The sequence below is a fragment of the Passer domesticus genome, chromosome 3, assembly GCF_036417665.1.
Source record: "Passer domesticus isolate bPasDom1 chromosome 3, bPasDom1.hap1, whole genome shotgun sequence".
Taxonomy (NCBI): Eukaryota; Metazoa; Chordata; class Aves; order Passeriformes; family Passeridae; genus Passer; species Passer domesticus.
In genome coordinates, this window is record NC_087476.1 from 46,472,303 (window position 1) to 46,496,317 (window position 24,015).

The 24,015-nt window shown below is 42.3% G+C and overlaps 2 protein-coding genes across 4 annotated transcripts in view; one reads left to right on the forward strand and one right to left on the reverse strand.

Moving 5' to 3' along the window:
• Positions 1–607: 607 nt before the first annotated feature.
• Positions 608–11,394, forward strand: MFSD4B (major facilitator superfamily domain containing 4B). The gene is made up of 4 exons (XM_064412943.1): positions 608–988; positions 1,086–1,254; positions 3,670–3,786; positions 6,302–11,394. The coding sequence occupies exons 1-4, from the start codon at positions 623–625 to the stop codon at positions 7,543–7,545; spliced, it is 1,896 nt and encodes a 631-aa protein (XP_064269013.1). The 5' UTR covers positions 608–622; the 3' UTR covers positions 7,546–11,394.
• A 221-nt stretch (positions 11,395–11,615) lies between these two features.
• REV3L (REV3 like, DNA directed polymerase zeta catalytic subunit) overlaps positions 11,616–24,015 on the reverse strand; it is a 112,405-nt gene continuing 100,005 nt past the window's right edge. For 2 of the 3 annotated variants that reach the window (XM_064412942.1, XM_064412941.1), the window contains exons 24-32: positions 23,591–23,699; positions 22,527–22,733; positions 21,778–21,887; positions 20,642–20,756; positions 19,073–19,210; positions 18,065–18,255; positions 16,784–17,030; positions 15,168–15,377; positions 11,616–12,788 (exon numbers count right to left, since the gene is read on the reverse strand). In XM_064412942.1, coding sequence (XP_064269012.1) covers positions 12,648–12,788; positions 15,168–15,377; positions 16,784–17,030; positions 18,065–18,255; positions 19,073–19,210; positions 20,642–20,756; positions 21,778–21,887; positions 22,527–22,733; positions 23,591–23,699 — 1,468 coding nt within the window. In that variant the 3' untranslated portion in view covers positions 11,616–12,647. Of the gene's footprint in view, positions 12,789–15,167; positions 15,378–15,907; positions 16,057–16,783; positions 17,031–18,064; positions 18,256–19,072; positions 19,211–20,641; positions 20,757–21,777; positions 21,888–22,526; positions 22,734–23,590; positions 23,700–24,015 lie in introns of those variants that run through there. The other variant, XR_010358598.1, reaches the window with a different exon arrangement.

Genomic DNA, 24,015 nt, shown 5'->3' on the forward strand with positions numbered 1-24,015 from the left:
ATTGTCTGGCAGTGTTACTTGTAGCAAGCAGGCACCTTTTTTTTTTTTTTTTTTTTTTTTTTTAATGTGTCAATGCACCCAGGCTATCCTGGACAGGAAGGGGCTTGCAACATCTTGCCAGTGCCAGGAGAAACGGGAATGGGTTGCTCACTGTCCATGCACTGCTATAACCCGGTATTACTTGTTAGGAACAACGAGCAAAACAAAGCAGCGGGGTTTGGAATTGTCTTTCGAGTTGTTTGCGACACTCAGGCTCTGAGTGTCACCGTGCTTGGTTTCTTAGAGGGAGCAGCAGCTCAGTGCCAGACAGGGAGCACGGTCTGGGAGCTGCTCCACGTGAGTGGTAGGAATTGATGTAGTTTTAATGCTTAAAACTTTTAATAGCAGCCCTCTGTTAATACCTGTGCTTAGCAGATCGAGCAGCTCTCTCTCTCTCAGCTTTATCACCGTGGCATAACGCGGTGCTTGTGGAAGGCAAAGACCGTTTATGATCGGGTGACTGAAAGGTCGAGTGCAGTTTGAGTGATAACACAGATTAAAAATAAATGCTGGTTTATAAGGGCACTTCCTCGGGCACCGTGGCACACACTTGCAGCGGTGCGGAGTGCCAGCTGCCGCGGGAATGCCGCTCCCCAGCGCCGAGCCCCGCTCCCCGGAGGAGGAAGCGGCGGCGTCGCCCCCCGGCTGCGATCCCGCTGCTCCCGCCGCTCCCGCCGCTCCTCCCGCTGCTCCCGGCGCCGTGCGCGGGGCGGGGCCGGCGGGGCCGCGCGCCTCGGGCCCGGAGCGGCCCTCGGAGCCGGCGGCGGGAGCCATGGCCGAGGCCGATCGGGAGCTGCGCGTCCCCTTCATCGAGGCGGAGGAGACGGAGACCGAGAACGAGACGGCAGCGGCGGGGGCCGGCGGCGGCTGGCGCTGCGGGCGCTGCCCGGCTGGGGCCGCGCTGCGCTGGTGCATCACCGGGACGCTCTGCGCCTCCTTCCTGGGGCTGGTGAGTGAGCGAGGGAGCGAGGGCGGCCCCGGGGCTGCGGGGGCGGTGCGGACCCTCCCGCGGAACCAGCGAGGTGACCCCGCACTCTGCCCTGCAGGGGATGACCATCGCGGTGCTGGGTCCCACCTTCCCCACCCTGGCCGCCAATGTCGGCAAGAACGTCAGCGACATCTACTACATCTTCGTGGGCCGCTCGCTGGGCTCCCTGGGCGGGTCGGTGGTCGGCGGGGTGCTCGTGGACTGCATGAACGCCGCTCTGCTGCTCGGTGAGTGCCGCCCCGCACCGCACCGCCCTCTCGGGCAGGGCCGGGCCCCTCTGCTCCCGCAGCCAGCGCGGCCCCACAGGGAGGTGCGGGCCGAGCCCCGGGAATGGGATGTGGCGCTGTTCCCGCAGATGCCCGCGGGCTGGTGCCGCTGCCGGAGCCGGGCACGGCCGCGCCGGGAGCGGGACTGGACGGACACAGTCTGCACGGAATGGTTCGCGCTGGAAACAACAGCTGGACTCTTTTCAGTTTGCATCAAGTGATGTGCACAGTGTAGGGGCTCTTGGAATGTAGCAGGCTCCTGCAGCGGCACGGCACGTGGAACAGAACGGGAAGCTGTGCTGTGGCTGCCGTGCGAGCAGCGGAAACCTCCGGCACAGCGCTGAGCGGGCGCATTTCTGTGCGGGAGCTTCCCCTTCCCTCAGCACTCGTCAGGCACGATCAGCTTCGTGTACTGCGGCTTCTGACTGGAGGGCCGTAGCCAAATGTTAACTTATTTACAGTGGGAAACATGAATTACTGTTAGTAATGGTGGAAAGTTTAAGCTGTAGGAACCACAGCTGATGACTTTAACAGTTTTGTGGACTTGTGAAAACTTGTTCCTGTAGGAGCACAGGACCGGCTTTGTCCAGGCAGAGCAGGGCTGCTCAGCCATCAGCAATCCAGGAGCCACACTCAACATCCAGAAAGGAGAGGCTCCTTTCAGAGCTGTGTTAGTGTCTCATTCCCACACTGAAAATAGTGGAAGCCCTGTCTTCTTTATTTCAAGTGCCTTTGTGCTCTAAGTTAGGGATAAAAATGTGTACCAGGCTCACTCTCCCTCTCCTGAGTTCAGGGAACCGTGCCTCCCTTGAGACCCGTGCTGTAACCATATGGTCAGTTCAGGTGAGATCCTTTTTCCATTGCTAGCACTTGCAGGTGTGGAGTGGGTTTCCTTTAACCTCCTCCTTGTGCACCTGACCGAGTCAGACTTTGCCTTCTGTAATGGAATCAGAGCACACACCTGTAGAAACATATGTTATCTTGAAATAATTTAGTATTTCCTTCTTTCCCATGCTTGGGAAATGATGGAGCTCCTAATCCTTTCCAGTTTGGTAGTGCTTATGGCAAGAACACAATTTGAACCACTGAACCTGTTCTCATTTTTATCATCCAAGGGCTGCCTGTAAGAGATTTTGGCTTGTGTAGTTTTGCCTCCCATCTTTCAACTGCTGGAACTCTGCTACAGAGAAAGACTATACAGAGGAAAAATTGAAATCATCATCTGTGTTTGTCAAGGAAATTTTTAAGTGCTAATCATCAGGCATAGAGCTGAAGTGGAGATCTGAGCCCTTGCTGAGAAGTTACTTTTCAGGTCTGAGCGTGGCACCTGAGGAGCTGCACTTACATTTAGTGTTCCCAACCTCTAGTGTTTGCTTCATGCAGCTCAGCATGCACATCACCTTCAAAAATGTTCTGAGGCATGTATTCCAAGTATCTTGCTAGGTCTTTAGGGTTCTGGACATTTGCTGGTTTCTTTTGGAATCAACCTGATTTCTTAATTACATCAGCCTCCATTGACGTTTTAAGTATCTGCTGCATTTATGATCATGTATTGATTTGAAAAATAATAGAGACAGCTGGTGCAAGCTTTCTAAGAACCTACTACTGTCTGTTCAAGATATTAATTGCAGGTTGTTTTATTATGGACGCAATTACAAGCATAGAATTGACCTGCTGAACTTCCTCCCAAATGGTAATAAAAGCAATTTCCATCTGCTAAAAATATTTTTTGAAATGGCGTGTTGTAAGTGTAGCCAATAATGGCAAAACGAATACAGTTAATGAATTGCTGCTAAATTTATGTATGAGAAATTTTTAGTTCTGTGTAAAACTCCAGAAATCCCTTGGAATACATCCCTCATGTGAGAACAAAATATAAATAAAAGTCAGCATCTTCATATAAAGGTCACTTAGTGGACAAGGTACAATTACTTTTATAGGATTTTTAAGAACTTAGTTATTTGGGTTCTTTCAAAAATGGAGCCAAATTTAATGTTGTGCAGTTCTCAGAGGACAGGCTTGACACTGTTCAAACCCACGTTTTGCTGGTTTCACATTAAAGTCACATTTCTAAATCAGAAATTTGCAGAAGACTTCTTAGTGTCCAACAGGAGCTACTGCTCTCTTTGCTTTAGCCAAAGAAGTTTGTCATGCAGAGTTCATACCCTGATGAAATTCCTTTTTTTTCCAACTAAAAATGATCTGTTAAACTTTATAGCTGCTACTGCTAACCATGGATTGAGGTATTTACATTGCATCACTTATTAGGATTATCTGTAACTTTAGGAATCATGAATTTATTTATATTTCTTGTTCTTCTGTGCTATTTAAATGGAAACTGTAGTATGTGAATGTTTTGTTTTTTAACCTTTCCAGCCTTCTCCATGCTTGGAACAGCAGCTGGTCTTTATGCCATACCCTGGTCTAAGGAATCCCTGCTATTGACAATCTTGATGTCAGTTATTGGAGGTTCCTTGGGAATTCTGGACACAGGTAGGAGACCCTGTACTCTGACAGTTCTTTCAGCAAAAGAACTGGAAACTTCAAGCATAGCAAAACAGTTGCTGGTTTTTTTTGTGATACATCTTGAATTAAAAGAGGGGAACTGTTTTACCTGGCTGTGGTTCTTGGGTTAGTCTGGTCCTGAGGCTTCCAGTGTTTGTGTGTGTGTGACAGGCCTTCCTTTAGGGGCTGGGGAGAATTGATATTCTCTTGCTTCCTGGAGAACATCAATTTGCATTTCAGTGGACCATTAAAGGCATAAAAAAGTGCCCTGTGCTCTTTAAGCAATGTTTTCTGTAAATTGCTCACTTACAGGAAGCTGGTCAGGATATGGTTCATTAGCATTAGCTGGGCCTAAGCTATTCCTGAGCAAAGCTTGGTGTTGGAGATTCTTACAGCTGCTGTTGGCAGAGTTGCCCACCTGCAGCTGGGAGTTCACAGCACCATGGCACCCATCTCCCTGAATTAAGGGATGTTTTCCACCTTTGGCCAGCCATGTTTAGGTGGCTGGGAATACAAATTTGTTCTGTCCCCCAGATTCTAAGTCTGTGGCATATTCATACTCCAAATGGCCTGGGCAAAACAATCCCAAAGCCAGCACTTTTGCTGGAAAGCTGTTCAAACCCAGTTTCTCAGCAGAGGCTTATTATTGGAGGAAGATGATCTCGGGGATCTTTTCCAACCTAAATGATTCCATGACCCTGAGATGTGCTGCTGAAGTGGCAGAGCAAGTATAGGTGTGGTCGGAAAGGTCAGTTGTACTGGAGGTGTGAAAAATGGACTCCCATTTTTCACTCCTTCCTCCCAGGAAGGAGTCCCTGGGCACGGCTTAGGCAGGGTGGCTCAGGGATGGCTGGCTCTAGCAGGCAGTTTGCATCAGGAGCCAAGGCCACAGCAAAGGGTTTGGGCACACTTTAGATGCCTGGGAAATGCTGGCATACTTGCACGTGGGGATCGGGAAATGCCCAAAGTACATCAGTCAGCAGAGTGCTCTGCATTGCTGCAGCACATGGTGCCACTCCTGGCACCTCTCCAGTGATGTCCCTCGGTGTGTGCTGGCTCTGCTGCCCTCCTGCAGGAGCCTGGGGATGCTTACTAACCAGCAAGGTACTGCAGGAGCTGGTTGATCACCTTCAGGGCAGGGTTATTTTTGAGAAAGAGCTATCCTGGCCATCCCAACAGGGATGCATCCCAGCCAGGGCCTGGCTAGGGTGGCTTGGCTGGCTGGCAACAAAGAGGAGTGATGGCTGCACATGTGGAGTGTCTGCCTTAATTCTGTGGGTTTGAGGGAGCTCTGCAGGGCCCAGGATCCAGTAGTTAAGACATAGTTTTGCATGACACAGGTCATGTTAAATAAACTGAGTGCAGAGCTGTATTTGCTGCCTCTGGTAAGATTGTTGTACATGGCACTTGGTTTAAGAATTCTTTGTATGGGAAAATCTTGTCAGCCAATGGTAAAAATACCTTCAGTGGGTGTACTGCTTGGCTGAGACCTCAGAGCCAGGGAGACTTCCCATGCTGAGCAGGAGTAGCAGAAGAAACTGACAGCAAGGCAAACCCACAGTGAAACAAAGCTGAATTGGTTTGGAAAACTGCTGAGTGACAAGGGCTGCTGGACTGCAGCACAGGAATTAGATTACTGTTTTGTTTTCCTGCATTCTTCTGAGGGACTCACTTCAAAACACCTCTCTGAGATCTTACTTCCTACCATTATTGTTGATCTAATGGTGTTGAGTTTGGTGTTTACAGCAGTGTTGATGTTAAACCCTTCTGTTTCTGGAAAGTCATTTGAACACAGTGGGGTGGTGGGCCCAGCCCATCAGTAGCAAGTGAATTGTTGTTTTTCCTGGGATGTTGTTAAATGAGTTTTAAATGTTTTTGTTCCTTTTGATTCTTAGCATTGGGCATTGTTGCTTTTGATACTTAAGAGAAATAAGAAGCAGTTAAATTTCTCTTTTAAAAAAGGCTGAAAAATGCTGCAAATTGTCAAGGAGGGTCAATTAGAACCATAGAATGATAGGGTCCCTAAGTAGGAAAATGCCCTTAAGGTCATCGGATCCAACCCTTAACCCAGCACTGCTGAGTCCAGCCTTAAACCATGTCCCTAATGCCACATCCACATGTCTTTTAAATACCTCCAGGGATGGCGACTTATCTGCTTCCCTGGGCAGCCTGTTCTAATGCTTAACAACCCTTTCCCTTGAAAAAATTTTCCTAACACCCCATCTAAATCTCCCCTGGCACAGCTATGTCTGTCCATTGCTGCTGGATTAAGCCACTGTGTCACTCTTTGATTGCTCTGAATATCCTCTTGAAGTTCAAGTAATCACATGGATTTAAGGCAGAGTTTCACTTAACTGCTGTTTTACACATTGTATTTGCTAAACCTGGCATTATTGTACATTGAATTAGCAATACAGGTTCTGGTTTGTTTTGTTGGGTATTTTTTCTTTTGAACAATATCTGATCTCAGACTAAAATGAATCTTTTTCTCTCTGATCTGCAGGTGGCAATGTACTGGCACTGTACACCTGGGGATCAGACGCTGGGCCACACTTGCAGGCTTTGCACTTCAGTTTTGCTGCTGGTGCATTCCTGGCTCCTATCGTGGCTCAAATGGACTTGGGGACTTCTGAATCTCGAGAACTTGCAGGGGCTGAAAAGACAAACCAGTCTGTCCTCAAGTCTGTGCCGACAGCATCAGCTGCATCGACTACACCAGCACTGACTGAGCACCACAATGAAAGCTTTTTGTGGTCCTATATTTTCATAGGGACCTATGTTCTCTTAGTTTCCATCCTCTTTTTTGCATTGTATTCAAAGACCAGCTCAACTAGAGACAAATCAAAGCCTTCTGCGCAGAAGGACAAGCTTGCCAAGTACCACTGGCCTCTAGTTGGTCTCCTCTTCGTGTTCTTCTTGTTCTATGTGGGAGCTGAGGTCACGTATGGCTCCTATGTATACACTTATGCAGTGGTCTTTGCTGAGATGAAGGAAAGTGAAGCAGCTGCTTTGAATTCTGTCTTCTGGGGCGCGTTTGCCGTGTGCAGAGGAGCGGCGATATTCGGCGCTGCCTTCCTGTCCCCTGCCACCCTGATCATGATGAGCCTCCTGTGCTCTGCTGCCTCCTCCACAGCCCTGGCCTTCTTCGCTCACTACCGAGCCGCGCTCTGGGCGGGAACCACCGTGTATGGAGCGTCCATGGCCACCATCTTCCCCAGCGGCATCGCCTGGATCGAGCAGTACACCGTGGTGGAAGGGAAGACGGCTTCTCTGTTCGTGGTGGGCGCGGCGCTGGGCGAGATGTGCATTCCCGTGGCGGTGGGCTATCTCCAAGGCAGGTACCACCACGTTCCTATAGTTATGTACACTGCCTTCGTCACTTCCGTAGTGACAGTCCTGCTCTTCCCCGCCATGTACAAACTGGCCACCTGGCCCCAGCAGCGTGACTCGCAAGGAGGGAGTGACAGGGAGACCAGGAAAACTTTGTTGTCAAACTCGAGGCTTACTGAGGACGAGGAGGAGGAGGAGCACGTGAGAGAGTGGAACGATGCAGACTTTGAGGTAGTAGAAATGAATGACAAACTGACAGACTCTGTGACGGACACCTCCCATAGGGTACCGGGGGACTCTGCAGCTGAAGTCTCTCTCCAGCCCCATCTGGACGATGCATCGGGCGATCCTCCAGTGGTTGCTGATGGCTCCCCTGGTAGACAAAATGGGATTGTCGACTGGGAGAAGAGTGAATAGAGTCACAGCTGACTTTTTTTTTTTTTCAATGGAAATGCAATTGAATTGTAGCTGTTGTCAAGTGGTTCAGGAATCCTTTCATAGTGGTGCAGAGCTCAGCGTGTTCATTTTCCCAGTCCTTTCTCCTCTTTCACGTTCAGCCTGCAGGGATATGTCTTGGAGTGGGAAGGTCCTCAGTGATGTGAAAGGGGCAACATGACAAATGTTTGGCTATGCCAAAACTGTTAAAATATGAGGCATGCATCCTGTAGTAACTGGGAGTGAAGGGGACTGCTCAGACTGCTCAGTTTTTTGAGGTGGGTGAAAGGTGCAGGTCTGAGATGCTTTGTCACAAAATGGTTTCATGAGAGAGGAGAGACGTCTGTTACTGGTAATGCTGGAACTTGCTTACCTTGTGAAGGAGGAATGTTTCCACTGTGTTTGACAAGTGTGTGTGATCCAATCAGTTACAATTTCTGGTGTTGCCCAGCAGCTGTAAATTGAATAACCTTTTGGCAAACTATAGGAATTTTTGGTTCTGAGACAAAGACAAGAAAAAATTGGGAATTATTTCTTAGGCGTGAAACCATGCCTTGGGTCACTTAAAAGCAGTTTATGAGAAAGGGCACAAAATGGGCCATTGTTTATCTGCTCAAATGCATAACTCCAACCTACTAAACAGTGGCAACAAATCTAAATAATCAAAAGTATTTCTGATTTTAATTATGGCACTACCGCTGAAATCAACAAATGTATGCAGAAGATGATACAATTATCATGTAATCTTTGAATGGTTTGAGTTGGAATGGACCTTTAAAGAGCATCCAGTTCCAACCTGCTGCCATGGCAGGGACACCTTCCACTGGACCAGGTTGCTCAGAACTCTATCCAGACTGGCCTTGAAAACTTCCAGGGCTGGGGCATCCACAACTGCTCAGGGCAACCTGTTTCAGTCCCTCACCCCCCTCACAGGAAAGATTTTTTTTCCCTGGTATCTAATCTAAACCTCTCTTTCAGTTTGAAGCTTGTTCTATCACTACATGCTCTTGTAAAATGTCCCACTGTACCTTTTTTGCTGGCTCCCTTCAGGTAAAAGAGATTGCTTAATATATGGTATTTTTAAGCCAGTTGTTTAAGGTTATTGCAACTTCTCTGGTTTTCTGTCCCAAGACTTAACAGGGTAATGTGTTACAATGAAGATTTGAGGAGAGGGAATTATCAACGAGACAATCCTTTCCAGTATGACTGCTTGCCCCTGGCCAGTTGGCTTGGTGGCATCTGGGTTTTTTCTTTGGGGGATGACACGAAGATGGACTCTCCCCAGTGGAGAAGCAGTGGTTTGTATGTGAAGGTTCATTGGTGCTAAGCAGGAAACCCTGGGCAGGTGCAGCCAGGGAGACCTCCCAGTAAGAGGAAAAAAGTAGCAGTAAATGGCAAAATCTGTCTTTGAACAGTAATCTTGCAATTTGTCAGCTTGGAACTCCAAAACAGTTAAGGATTTTTTAAGTCTGTGTGATAAGAATGTACTCTTGTTTGGGTTTTTTAACTTCTCACTTTTATTAGTATTTTTCTTGCTAAGAGGTTTCATTTAGTAAGAAAAGGGCTCTGGGTGTAACATAGCACAGAATGTTGGATGTTCCCTGGATTTCCAGCTCTGCTTTTCTTCCCTCTCTTGTCCTTCAAATATGCAACCTAGGCTTGAATGGCTTTTTCTTTTCTTCTGAGTAGTTAATAAGAAGCCAGAATCAACTTGTAGTATTTTTGTTAATAGCTTGCCATGTTGCAGAGCCTCCCTCTCTTTCTGCTGCTGGCACTTAAATGCCACTGTGTTCTTGATGGATTCCTTCTGTGGCATCTTTTTCCAGTGCCATGCATGAACCTGCACTTTCAAGTGAAGCCTTGTTTCACTTTGCTTACAGGAATGGTGAATGCCAGCCCCAGTGCTGGCCTGGGCACAGGGGACAGGAGTGAGTCCGTGTGGCCCTGCGTGCTTTGCTGGTTTGACCTGGAAGCAAACACTGTGTTAGGCAGAGAGAGGGGATGGAATGGGGGCAGCTGGAGCCTGCATTGCACCATGTTTCCTCTTCCCATTTTTCCTCCTGCACGCTGCTCCGTGTGTGTGGGAAGTAGGGGGTGTCAGCTGATGGTGAGGATAAATCCCACTGGTGGAGGGGCAGGGAGAAGGTGCAGGACACACAATGAAAGATGCAGAAACTGTTCTGTGGCAGCTCCTGCTGGACCTGCCATCCCCCTGGATTCATCTGTAGTGATGTCGATGTAAAAAAGTTTCCCCATACCCGAGATCATGGTGCCAGAAGAAAATTATTTTAAGAAAGATACTGGGAAACCAGGAAGATTCTAAACTCTCCCACTTTATATGCTGAGTTTTGATGAAATTCCAGATTGGAATGTCCTACATGTAAGACTGTTTTCAGGGATAGTTTACATGGATAGTTTACTTTAAACTGTTTGCATAATCAAGTACTAAAAAACCCCAGAAAATGAAATCAAAGCTGCATTGGGAAATACGCTGTAATCTCTTAGAAGCTTATCTACTGCATATATACACTTATTTGTGTTTCTGACCAGCATCATCCCAGCAAATGTCAAAATATTGCACAAAACAAAAATTTCTTTTATTTTTTCCTGCCTGTATTAACTCCTGTGTGAGTAACTTGAATTCATCCCCATTTCCTCCTTAAAAAGCAGGAGGCCTGTGTAGTAGGAATGGAGCAACAGGCTGGAATGCCAAGGTAAGAGCAGCCTTTTCCCACAAATAAAGGATGCAAAAAGCAGCAGCTGTAAGACAATCTGAAGAATTATCTATGTAGAATCACTTTCCACTGATGTGTGGAGACCTGCCTAAATTTAGAGGCATCTTAATGAGGACTTGGAGCCTACAGTGTCTTAGTTCTGGTCTTGAACTTGACCTGGGATAGACAGACAGAAAGGGTTCTCCTTATCTCCTAACCAGCCTGCTTTTAAATAGCAGGGGCTGCCCTTGACTGAAAATGAAGTGCTTGAAGCAATTTCAGTTTGAAACAAGATCTAGGACATTTCCAAGGATGAGTCCAGCTCATACCAATTCTAGGCACCCTCAATGGCCAAGGCTTAGCTCCCTGCTGTTGGATTTTGGTGTTGATCAAGGCTTGTTTTCAGACAATGAATATTAGTTTTTCTCATGTTTAAATCTCCTTTCATAGTAAATTGCTTCCTGGCATCTACAGCTGAAGTGAGGATCTATTTACAATACAGATCTATTTTAAGTTACAGGTCCTCCAGAAAGCTCAAGTATTTACATGTTGGGGGTTGAAATTACTTGGAGTAACTATTACATTACTATTGCCCTGCTTATGCTAGAAAAGCCATCCCTCTGTTGAGGACAACAGCTTTAATCCATGAATTAGATACCTGAATTTGATAAGAATCCTATTTTTGTCCACAAACCCAGGAATAGTTTGAAGATGAGTGCTCTGCTCCAGTGTGAAAGGCAATCTCTTGCAGCTAAGTGTCATACTTTATTTATGCTGAGGCACTGCCAAGTGCTGGACTGTCCTACAAGCACTTACTTCTGGCATTTGCACTTTTATTCTGTACGTGACCAATGCTTGAATGCAAGACCAGGCAAAGTTTTATGCCTTGATGTTTTGTTTTTTTTAGAGTTACTTTGAATACAAGTGCATCGTAATCTGTGGATTTTCTATTATATATGTAATAAGTTTTTATTCTGCTCGGTGTGGGTTTTACATTGTACTGTGTAATGTGACATTTAATACACTGACTGGTAGCTTGACTGTAATAAATTCTTATCTGGAGAAGGCACTCAGGTTCCTTGATGTAAATAAAGTTTTTTTCTATTTTTCAAACCTTCTTTGGACTTTTAAATTTAAAACTTGATCCTTTTCTGACAAATGGAAAACTTGAAATGGTTCTCTTCTGGTTTGGGGAAGGCCTCCAAGAACTTCTACTGATGTTTTAGATCCCAAAGTTTAAGCTGGATTCTTAACTTTGATTTGAGCAGTCTTGTTTTTACATTATTGTGTGTGCCAGAGAAGGAAACAAATTGAGGGTAAATATTAAAAAAACCCGAATAATTTTTTACCATATCATTTTATTCAACTTTAATATGGTTTCCATTATTAACTTCTAAAACAAAATGATTTCCAGTTTAGAAAACAATGCACTGACCACATAATTCCTTTTCCATTTTATACAGTTATACAAATATTCTAAATACACATTTTGTCAAGATGGTGGCAAATAAGATTTAACTGTACAGTACATAAGGAAAGAAAATATTTTAAGCATATTTAGAAGCAATAGAAATGTCTATACAAAACAAGCAAAAATGGAATAAAATTTTATATTTAAAGTATTGCAACAGTCCCACAGGTTTGTAACAAAAATGTCTTTGCACAGTTCCTCACAATGCCCCATTAATAGCTAAAGCAAGACAGCAATTTTTAGAAAATAATGTTTCAAAATGCTACACATGGTACTACTGCTTGCACAGTCTGATCAAAATAACAATCTACTTGGAATCAAGCAAAACTTAGGAGGAGATATACCAACCAACTTTAAAATTATCTGTATAAAAGTCATTGCACATTATTTTACTCAGTTGTTTGAAAAGTAAAAAAGTGTATTTACAAAATATTTCGCAGACAAAATTATAAAGTGAATGGAGAATATATAAGTAACACGTCTTGATACTGACAGTTCAAGAACACACACGAATGGTTTTATCATTTCAAGAGGTTTTCAGTGCTCCTTCCTCCAGGAAGTAAACTTGACTTCTACTTTGAAATGGATTTACAAGATGTTACACAGAGCTATTTCAACATCAGCATTATAAAACAGTATGTTAGAAACATGAAAGGAAGAAGAAATTTTTACATCTTAAAAAGTGAGCTATTCATAGACCAACAAATGGGTTGGGTTTGTTGTTTTTTTTTCAATTTAGTTATGGTAAGTGTTCATTGTTCTTCAGATAATAAACCCAACAGGTAAAATGGAAATCCTGGACTAGGTGAGAATTGAAAAAGCACCATGCACAATAGTCTTAGTGTGGTAAACACTGAAGAAAAAAAAAATAGCACCTGGGATCCTGTAACACAGATCATTTAAAACTGGTCAAGCAGCTGGCGGAGATAGGGAGCCTTTGACAGTTCTCTGCTCACTCTGGAGAGCTTGAAAAGCACTGGGCAGTTGAGGGAGACACACTGGATCTGCCGATCGAAGCAGCCTGTGCAGTTCTTGCATATCTGCATTACACGAGAAAAAGCAAAACAATTATTTTGAACAACACAAGCCAGGCATAAACCACTAGGGACTACTAAATCCTCACGCCTGTATCAGCAGAACAGGCACAGCCCTTCTGCACAGAGCTTCTCCCCAGCGTGGAGGGAGCCACAGCAGCTCCCTCCTCTGCTTCAGCCTCTTGGGCTGCTGCCAGACAGCTCATTTGGCTGCTGCTGGGTGGCTGGCAGCACTGCCCACTGAACTGGGCACAGAGCAGCAGCAGGACTCTACAGCCTGGGTTTCAATCCTGCTAATTAAGTTCTACTTGCATGTGGTGGCACTTTTAAAAACAAGGTAAATAAGTTCACTGGGTTTAAGCAGGGCAGTGTGTTCCTTTTGTGATAAACTTGCTCTCTATGAAAGAACTCTTGTCCTGCAATTATTCTCTGCAGAAGAAATAGACTTTAAATAAATTACTCATTTAAAGATAAGCTTTAATTAGAGTTTTACCTAGTCAGAGTCAATCAATCCCAACACGGAAATACAGAGGCCACAGAAGTTGCACTGCTATTCTTGTTCAAGGAATTACTTGTTAATACTGCTTGAAAGTACTTTTAATGTGAGATACCCAATGGAATAAAATAGCAGTAGGCACAGTTTTTCAAGGGTAGTCAACTTTAGGAAACTAAAGGCCCCTGCTTTGCTGTTTTATTTTTAACCTTTGCAGCATTTGCCACCTTCAACAAGGAGAAGAAAATTTGCTTAGAAATTTGCTTAGAAATTTGCTTCCAACCACACCCATTTTGTAACATAAAAATGTTACACAGTTTATCCAATCACATAGCCTGATCAACAAACCCAAATTGTATCCCTTTGCTTTTAAAACTAGTTCTTTTCCTTCTTTCTACCTTCCATGGTGATGCCAGGCCTGCATCAGCACCAAATCCCTGCAGACTGACAACAGCTGGAGAGGGGCAGCCCCTCCTGGCCACGTCCCACAGGTGGCACCTCAGAGGACACCAATCCTGTGACCAGAAGGAACAGGATTTAAACAGCTGGTTCTAGGTTTGTAACCTCAGAACTACACCTATCCTAGTTCTTCTGAAAGAGGCTGTGGCTGGTTTAAATGCAAGGGACCACACTAAGTGGTACCTGAGACAAGTCTTGAGTTCAGTTTGTGTTGTGGGGAGAAGTCTATGGTTTTAACCCAGAGCATGTAATTTTTGAGTGCAGTTTAATGTACAGCTCAGTGTTATATCTGTTTTCTGCTGCTGCAGCATGTTTATAATCTCAAAGGGCTAAAAATTTAAGCTGTGAAGGATATGTAAGCCTTCATATTAAAAATAAGACAGGTGCTCTTACAGAAACATCAAACACTGACAGGAACAGGATCCCAGGCCTTGCTGAGCTGTTGTGTTTTGCAGGGACAAGGGAATGTTCTAATCAAACACACTGACCCTTCTGTGGGGCTGGACCAGCCTGCCAAGTTCTGCTTTATTTCAGAACAAGAGCAATGCAAAGGGTTTGAAGTACCACAGGAAAACAGCAGAACATGCAATTCCTCATTTCTGCCATTCACAATGTAGATAAGGGCAAATATTACAAAATACAGCAAGAAGTCCACACCTTAGTAATGAAATACATATTAAGTGAATTACAGTGCATTTTTAGCAACCCCATGAGAACCTATCAAATCAATGCTTAGATTTAGGAACATTTATATCCCTGACATTCAGACAAGTCTTTAAAATGGTTTGTGTGCTAGTGCTAAAAAGAAATTTTAACTAAAATATTTATGAATTATAAAATATGACAGTATGAAAATTAGGTGAGGGTATGCATATGTTTCCACAAGGGGAGGCATTGTGCTTTGCTGTAATAAATTCATGAGCACAGTCAGCTACCCTCTTAATTGGCTTCTAGCTCAAGGGGAAAAAGCAGCTTGGAAAATTCCTATTGAGAGGAAAGGTAAAAAGAAAATCCCCAAGTTAAACTACATCCATATTTTACATATAAATAAATAAATTTTCTGACCCAAACATTTTTGTTTCTAGAACATCATCTGTTATTTTAATGCAAAAAAGAGTGAATCTTTTACACTCTCACAGCTCTCTGTCATTATAAAAAGGGACCTACAAACCATATAAGGTACTCTTAAAAATCAGAAGAAAATGAGAAAAGCATCTTCTGTTCTGATCCCCTCCTTTGCCTTAGCTTTCCACAAAGCCTAGGAGAGTAACAGCTGCTGTGCTGCCTTCAACAGCAATGGGTAAACAAGCTGCAGCACATTTAACACCTGAACCACACTTCCCATTTCTGTTGGGAGTATTCACTAACACACTGCTTTGAAATTTCAGCCCCTGTCTTTTGCTGACAGACATCTGACAGTGCTTTAATCGTACCTGGACCAGCTGCTCCTGTTTACGCTCCAGCTCTCGGATTTCTTGGTTGAGAATCACTGCCACATGCTGTGGCTGGCTTCTGCATTTATTACAGATCCCATACTGGGTCAGTTCATCACACACAGGACAGTGTAGGGTCGTGAAATACTGGGAGATGGTGCCTTTGCGTCCTTCGAGCTCAGTGCAGGCAGCTGAGGCAGCCTTCTGAATCTGTCAAGAAAAATCATTAAGAGGTAATGAACTTCCAAGAGAGCAGCTTGCCTTGTTCCTAGATTACATAGATTTCTTTTTTTATCAAAGGAGTAAGAAAGTGCAAGACGGCCTGCAGGGCCTGGGTTCATACACAAACTATGAACACGGATCACAGCACTCTGAAGAGTGCAGCACTGGCCCTGAAGTGATACACTCAACAGAGCCCTCCCCAACACCTATTTCACAGGGAATCTGTAACCAGAAAAATCCTTGGTCACACATCCTTAACTCCTGGTCTCACCTCAAACTCTGTTCCTGCAGCTGTTCCTTTTTTAGGTGCTGATCTGATTCGCATCAGAATATGCCCTGGCTGCAGCTCCAGTGGCTGCATTCTGGATGCTGCCTGCCCTTGAGTGTCTGTGCCAGGCAGTCCTGAGCACTGCTCTGCCATGGTGCTTTAGTCCATGGCCCTAGCTCATGTTCTGATTTCCTTGGACAAGGTTCCACCACTGGCCCATCACCCTGGGAGGTTCGTTCTCTGCACTTACTCCTGCTGCTGCATGACTTTTGCTTTGTTCTATCCTTCACTCTCCTGCTGCTCTGCTCCCTGTAACTTCCTCGCTGCTCCTTGGCCTTGCAGAAAGCCAGGGCTCTTTTTACCTTTTTAGAACAGCTTGTTGGAGATACTTAAGGTAGACTGCCATGGTGCCATCGGAAAGGTAAAGAAAAGAAGAAGAACTGAAGTCAATCGAGGCTGTATTGGGAAATACAGCTCTACTGCTATATTGCAGTGGAAACATGATGCATTACTATGCTGCTGAAGTCTGTTCTGAGCAGAGTATCCAAACGACAGAGATACACTGTCTTTCACCATCCCTTTTTGTCACTGGAATCACAAACTAAAATCCAGCTATCTAATGCTTCTTTTCCTGCATCTCAATAACTTCTTTAACTTTTAGGGAAGCCATGTTTGGATATTATTTGCTTTAAATTTTGGTGATAAAATTTTTAAAGTGTTCCTGATGCTGGGGCATGCCACCCTTTCTATACAGAGAAGAGATAACATTTTGGAAAAACAGGAGCTCCAACATCTAATATAGAGAGATTTAAAAAGTGGTATGGCCAAACGGATGCACATACTGCTAAAAATACAGAGTTATGGCAAAATATTCTCTTAAACTATAGAAGGGATCAGGAAACAGAGGATGACTGGGATCAGCCCTGCACAGAAGGGTTGAAAAAACTGATTTACTATGTGAAAAAAACCCCCACACAGAAGATCTAAGAATCAGGACTGCATATTTGAGCATCAAACACTGCTTCACAAAACAACCTTTGCTGTTGCCTCCTATCAATCTCATTCCACTGCAAGTCCCAACCAGGCCAAACACTGCACTTGCTGACTCTTGTTTGAAAACACTCACGCGGGGCAGCTCGTGGTACCAGCTGAAGACGTCTATGCCAATGAGCGAGAACACCCTGGCCAGGGGGGGCAGGATCTGCTTGGTGATGTAGTAGGTGGCGTTGAGCCTCAGGCTGGGGTCCTGCAGCACCTCGAGGGGCCGGCGCACCAGCTGGATCAGGGGCAGGCCGGGCATGCCGCACACGATGACGTAGGGCACGCGCTCCCCGACGCGCGGCTCGGAGCGGCGGTCGTGGGCAAGCATCCTCCTGCCAAAACACATCCAGAGGCAAACTCAGAGTTGTTTCATTTGCCTGTAGGCTTCCCCATCTGATTAGATTAGTTGCTCTCCAAATGACTGGAGTCAGTGCCTATTATGAAGCACAGGACCAAAATGTTTCATTTTTCATTTGTCTTGTGATCGGACCTAAATTTTAGAACCTGGGACACAAGCCCTATCAGGTCACTTGGATTTGCACGCAGACTGTTTTCTAGCTACCACTTCCTTAAAGAAATATTTTAATAAGGAACAGCCAGGGTACTAAAATGAGCTCAAGTACAATTTGATTTCTGGTCAAATTCTGGTCCTTTGCTTTCTGAGATTGCTTGCTCAGTAGAATGATACCTGCTTCAAACTGAATTATCCTTTACTCAGAAAGCAAAGGACAATTCAATTTGAAGTAGGTATCAGTTTTGGACTTCGACGTTATTTTATTATAGGAGCATAGCTTAATTGGAAGACCTTTTGTATTAAGCAAGGTGACAATATGTTCCAGCTTACATTATCTACTTTTCTATTGATCAAGGACATCAGCAGGATGAAATATTAACTTTAAGTAAGGTACTTTATTAAAAATGAAAAACTATGCCTGGTAATGTATTTCACAGCACTAAGAGACATCACTATCACAATCTGTAACATATCTAATAACCAGGACTGATGAATAATCTTGGAGAGTCCAGCCCTTGTACAAAACCCAAACTGTAAGCAACAGCAGTGAACACACTACTATAGTGTCCTGACAAGACTTTCCTCTTGAACATGTGGCTCTTTCCAGGACTATTCTTTTCACACACAGAGGAAATTTAAGGACAACTGTTTCAACAGTATTTGAAGAAGACATCTGACTGCTACCTGTAACTTGACAATACAAAGGTCAAGAGAAAAAATATCCACCATCTGCTATCTAATGTGTCAATACAAAGATCAAGACAAAAAAACCTATGAGCTCCTACCCGTAACCTGTCAGCACAAAGGTCAAGATAAGAAATATCTGTGATTAGCACTTCTTGATCTCATTACCTGGTGATTTCCAGAGCAGGTACACAGGCTCCAGGTTTGTATGCTGAGCTCCCTCTGTACTCTTTTGCAAAGATGAAATCCTGCATGCTGGCTTTTCCTTCCAGTAATTTCATGCATTGATTCTGAACATACTGCTTGATCTGACTTATGTCCCGTGTTTCAAATAGCAGCTTGATAGAACACTCAAGTATCTTTACAACCAAGAGAGAAAGGTGAGAAAAACATATATGTTTGAATAAAAAAGAATTAATTGCAATTAATTCAGTAAATAATATGGAAATACAAATACAGTCCTTAGAAAAAGTACCAGTGGTGAATGAGGATATTAATAGGTTGCAATGTCTTCCACTCAAAGACATCCATGAACACATTACTGGACAACTTTTTCCTCAGTTTGCTACATCTTTCATTACATCATCCATACTCCAGCACTAAGATTTTTTCAACAATTACAGAAGCTTCCGAAGTATGGGAGAAGATGTTTTCCCCTGCCATCTAAAATGTTTTGCCACAACTTTAGTAAACTCTTCTATGTCATTCCCTTTTTTACTGGCATAAAGTTCTTTTAATTTGGCCAAGAACAAGATTTCCTAATTTCTTTTTAACCTCTCAATACACAGCTTAAAATAAACAGGCAAAAAAAAAGATGTTTTAACTGAATTCTTAGCTGAACTAGAATTATGAAGGTGAGCTATTTGAAAGACAGATCAGTGTGTCTCACTCATCTGGCAGTAATACTTCCAGCTGAAGTGAACTGGATCAAGAATGGTCTTTGAGAGGGCTCACTTAGGCCAAGAGCTTTTTATGGGACGCAATATAAGCTGTAAAATACAAATCCTTGCAATGCTGTAAAAGATCTTCATTTTATCTTTCAAATAGCTCACACAAGAAAAACAGATGAAGATTAAGACAACTCAGAGGACTAGAAACTTTGAGAAAGGAAAAATAAAAAATGAAATAATAAGAAGACTGTAATTTCATTCAGGAAGAAATCTATGAATACTTTACCTTGGAAACAGCAGGACAGGAGTCCCTTCGGACTGTCTCTATGCCTTTTGCATCAAATACTGGGTCCTTCTGGTCCAGTGTTTCATACATGTAACCCACATACCTCTTTTTAGTCTGCAGGACACATGGCAAGTACACCTGGAATGTTTAGAAAGAAGACAGCCCAGTCTGGAATGTGTTTGGGACATAGAGGGTTTCCTAAGGAATACTGTGCTTTGTTGGTTTGTTTGTTGGTTTTGGGTTTTTTTGGGTTTTTTGGTTGGTTTTTTTTTTGTTTGCTTTTTTTTTGTTAAATCATTACAACTGATAAAATAGATCAAAGGACTATTAAAGGATGGCTGAGGAAGTTGGGGATCTGTGGTGTTCCATTCTTAAATCATTTTATATATCATTTAGCTGAAGCTCAGATGCAAAGTGACACACAATATAAACTGTTGCAAGTATCTTTACTTTTCTCGATCACACCTGCCACCATTTCTTATGTAACTCTATTATCTTTCTTTCTTATAAAGACAACTTCATTTTAAATATTAGAGAAGAAAACGTTCCCAGCACAAGTAGTTGCTTAGAACTTTCTGTTTTCAAACTTAAGGAGATGCCAAAAATCGGTTAGTATCTCCATTTGGAGCAAATATGCTTTTAAAATGCCTGTGCTTGGAGAACAGTTTTTTCTGGAATGGATGTTTAGGGTCATGGTCTCTTTTGCTTGTTTTCTCCAACCTCTTATTTTATTCTTGATTGTAGTAAGTATTCCTTGAAAACTTTGAAATTTAAGAATGGAGAAGAATTTTTTTTAATAGTGTTACTAGGATAACACCACATCTTCCTGACTCTCATGTCAGGAAGAGGAGGCAATTTAGGTTGCCTCAGGCTTACAAATTTTAATTGACCTTGTTGAGTCAGGTATGTACTTTGAAAATATCCAGACAACCTGGACTAATGCTAACTGACCTGAACACCTTGCTAACAACTTTACAGTGACCAACTTCCAGCAAAATCAGTAATATATTGCCTTACTCTTCTATAAAAGATTTGTTGTGGTTAATATTTCTTCCAGAAGCCTAATGAATGGATTTTTATGACTTTTCATTTTATAGGTGTATGTATCATGTGGACATATGCTGAAATGAGTGTGCTACAGCTGTCTGAAAAATAAATATCAGGCTTGTAATTAATGCACTGGAATTGGGGACGGTGAACATTTCCTCTGCTAAGTTGCACACATTGATTCAATTGTAGGTATACAATACCAAACTGAGGGAGGTATTTCCCAAAACAGATGAGAAGAAATTCAAACTGCCTGATGCTGCCAGCACAACAAGCCACTGATGTGAAATTAGGAATATTTCTCTTTATTGTTCACACTGTTGTGCTCCTCTGAAAAGGTCCCTGATGCATTAAGGAGCTTGCAATGTATCTACAGAAACAGCACATGACTTGTTTATCCTTATGTCCATTAGGGTTCAGAAAAATCTTTCATCTTCAACTATTTTTGTTTCGTTTTTGTTTTGTTGTTGTTGTTGGTTTGATAACACCCAACACATTTCAAGCAAAATTTTTTCCTTTTACCTTTTCAAACTTCAGTTTAACAGGCTTGGGATTTGTTGCTGTTACAGCTTCAGCAATTTCTTGACCAATCTTAAAAGACTGCTCCTTTGTGGCTCCTTTCAAGAGTACAAACATGCTACAAGAAATCAGACATAGGAAGTGAATGCAAATCTGTTCAACACAGTTCCTGAAAACTGTATGCTATAGTTTCCTGGTAGCAAGGCAGGGATGTCATTATGAATTTTATTCCCCTTCTTCAGCTAGAAAAGTCAAAAAACTGAGCAACTTCAGCGTTCAGCATGAGATGAGGAGTGCCAAAGGGCTAATGAATGCTGTGACTTCTGATGAGGCAGGGAATGGACTGCTCCCATGCACTGCAAAACTGGAGTTCCTAGGAAAGAATTGTAAAGAGCCCTGGTATACCATTTTTTTCCCACTGTGGGCAGCAGCAGGATTTTACTTCCTTTCTCCAACATTTTTTTTTTTTAATGAAACCACCATGAATTCAGTATCTTTGAAATGTCAAGTCTTTTATCAGACCTGGCTGAAATCAGTCACTGGATTAATAAGTTATTAAGAAATGACAGCCAGACAAGCTTTGTTTCCCAATGGCTGAAAAATTATCCAAGTATGGAACAGAGATGGATATGCCTAGAGCATGGCTATTATTTAGATGAAAGACTGACTGAGAAAATGTATGTCAGGCAGCCTAATAATATCCTTGTATACTCTGGTGGCTGCTTTTGAATTGTATCCACTTCTGAAGCTTAAAGCAGTGCCTTCCTCGAGGTGCAATGCCTACTGTGTTATATATACACATTATTTTCAAAAATAAAAATGGCAGCAGGAATAGGCACAAAAATAATAATAATTTGGTAAATTAGATTTATATTAATTCACAACTGAAAAAATATCCCCCCCCCCTTTCTGTTCCACATAATTTTCAAAGGAAAGGAAACCTTTAAAGTGCTTAAAGAAACCCAAGCAAACTTGGTATTGCTCACTTTGCATATTCTGCAAGGCAATAAGCAACATCCAAAGAAGATCCACACACCCTTTTCAGCATCATAAATTCACCTTGCTCAGACAAAAGCAAAATCTATCTATGAAGAACTATTACGATTTTAATACATTTTAAGAAGCAAATTAAGAATTACCTGTCTGTATCACCATATACAACGTGAGCACCCCATTTTTTGGTATCATTCACCAGTTTAATGGCACGCTCCAATGTTTCTCTGGCTTTGTGAACAATGCTGTCTCCAATCTGCAAAGGTAGATTGAGAATCTTTATTTCTACTGCTAAACCAAATCCTAGCTCTTGGTAACTACAGTCTATCCATGCTTGATCTTGTTATGAAAATCACTCTATTGAGATGATATATTTTATTTCATGGTTTAAATGCATATAATAAATAAAAAGGTTGCTTAATTTACCCCGAAATAACAAGAACTAAAAAAAAAAAATTATAAAAAATTATAAAGTATTAAAATTAAGAAGAATTTGTTTTAAGCTTCTTTAGAAATTTATAATATATATTAAAAATCTATGGAGCAAGACAAGACTGCTCAGGATCATTTTCTCCAGTTTTTGGATTCTGCTGATTCCTATGAAAATGAAGAAAAAGCTACAATGTTTTGTTTTATTTCCACTATTAGAACTGTAATCCAATTTAACTTTGGAAACAGTTCTACAGCAATGCCAACACCAAATGCTACTTTACAGGAAGAAGACGACCTTCATATTTTCCTGGAAGATCACAAATAAATCCTAAGTTTCTGATTTTCCGTACTACAAATAAAAACAGCTTTTCTAAAGGTATTTAGTTTGTTTCAAATAATAATATTATGTTATCTGACTAGTGTCTTTCCAACATTTTTATACATTTTTACCTGCAACCCTTACCTCAGTGCATGGCATTCTTCCAGAAAAATTAGCAGCAGTATAGCCAAAAGTAAAATTAGCTATATATTTAAGACCCAACTGACGAGCTTCAAGCATTCGAGTCACAGCCTTGTCATGCTTATAAGCCTTCATTGACTGTTTCACCATTATCCTGGTCTTCAAGATTTCTTCCAGCATCCTTGGCAGCACACCCTTTCTTACTGAAGGCTGCCATAAAGGGAACAAAGAAAAACGTGGTGTTAGAAATCCCAACATAAACAGTTAAGAGTAAAATCAAGCCCTAGAACAGTTAGTTAACAACTGATAGGTAAACAAATTAACTAGCAAGATGCCCCAGCCACCAACAGTTTGGCTTTTCCCATAAATACTACAAGGAACCTAGAATACAGGCAAAGCTCTTAAGGACGGAACAAATAGCTTTTTGTTCTTTGTATTCATCAGCTCTGCTGATGCAATGTTTAGATAACCTTATTAACTAAAATGGGACTTCAACATTTAGCTATTAATTCTCAAAGTATTAAATGATGAAGGAACATTATCTTTTAAAAATTCTGCAAATATTCTTCACTTGAAATTTTTGTTTTACATTAAATACAGATATGCTGGTGATTGCCTAAATATTTTTAACAGCTCCAGGCCATATTCATTACATGTCAGCCAGCAGGACACATTACAAAATGAGAACAATAGAAAGCAAGTCAGGGACTCTCATTTCCCAAATCATTACTCTTTTTCTAAGAAAGCATTCTGCTATACAGGCAGGAGAAAAATGAATTGTTACACACAGATAATTACTATTTGATCCCCAAACTGCACAAGTAAAGTACAGTTTAATTATAGATGAAATAAGCCTTCAGTATAAAGCAAAGCATAAAGCCATTTTACTTCCTGAGATGCCAGAGGTTCAGCACTTTGACAAATATCAAAAACATTGTGAAATGAGAGAATGAACCTCCTCTTTCTGTCAGCTCTTAATGCAGCAAAATATAAACTACAATATCAATTTGATCTTAAGTGAGCCAACAGGCAGTGAAAATGCTGTCACAGAGCACTAATATCATTACCTTGACAAAAGCTACTCCACTGGGTGACACTGTGATATCATGTCTAATCTGGTAGAGTAAATCAGGAGGTACTCTCAGAGATGTACAGCCAAATTTGAATGCATCATACCTAATAAAGAGAAAATTTAAACATGAAGACAATTCATTCATTTACAGACTAATCAAATGAAAACATCAGCTCACATTAAAATGCTAATAATGTCAGCAAGGACAGAATAATCTCAAGCATAAACAAACATAACATAATTTCAAATTTCTTAGCTACATACAGAAGGTTCTAGGAATAAAGTAGTAATAAATAGCTAAATTTCAATGCATGCATAATTTATCAATTCTGCTCTGTGTTATAAATTATTACCAAACACTGATTTAGTGGAGGTATGTACTCAGTACTCTAATCCCCTATGGAAACCATGCATGTTTAC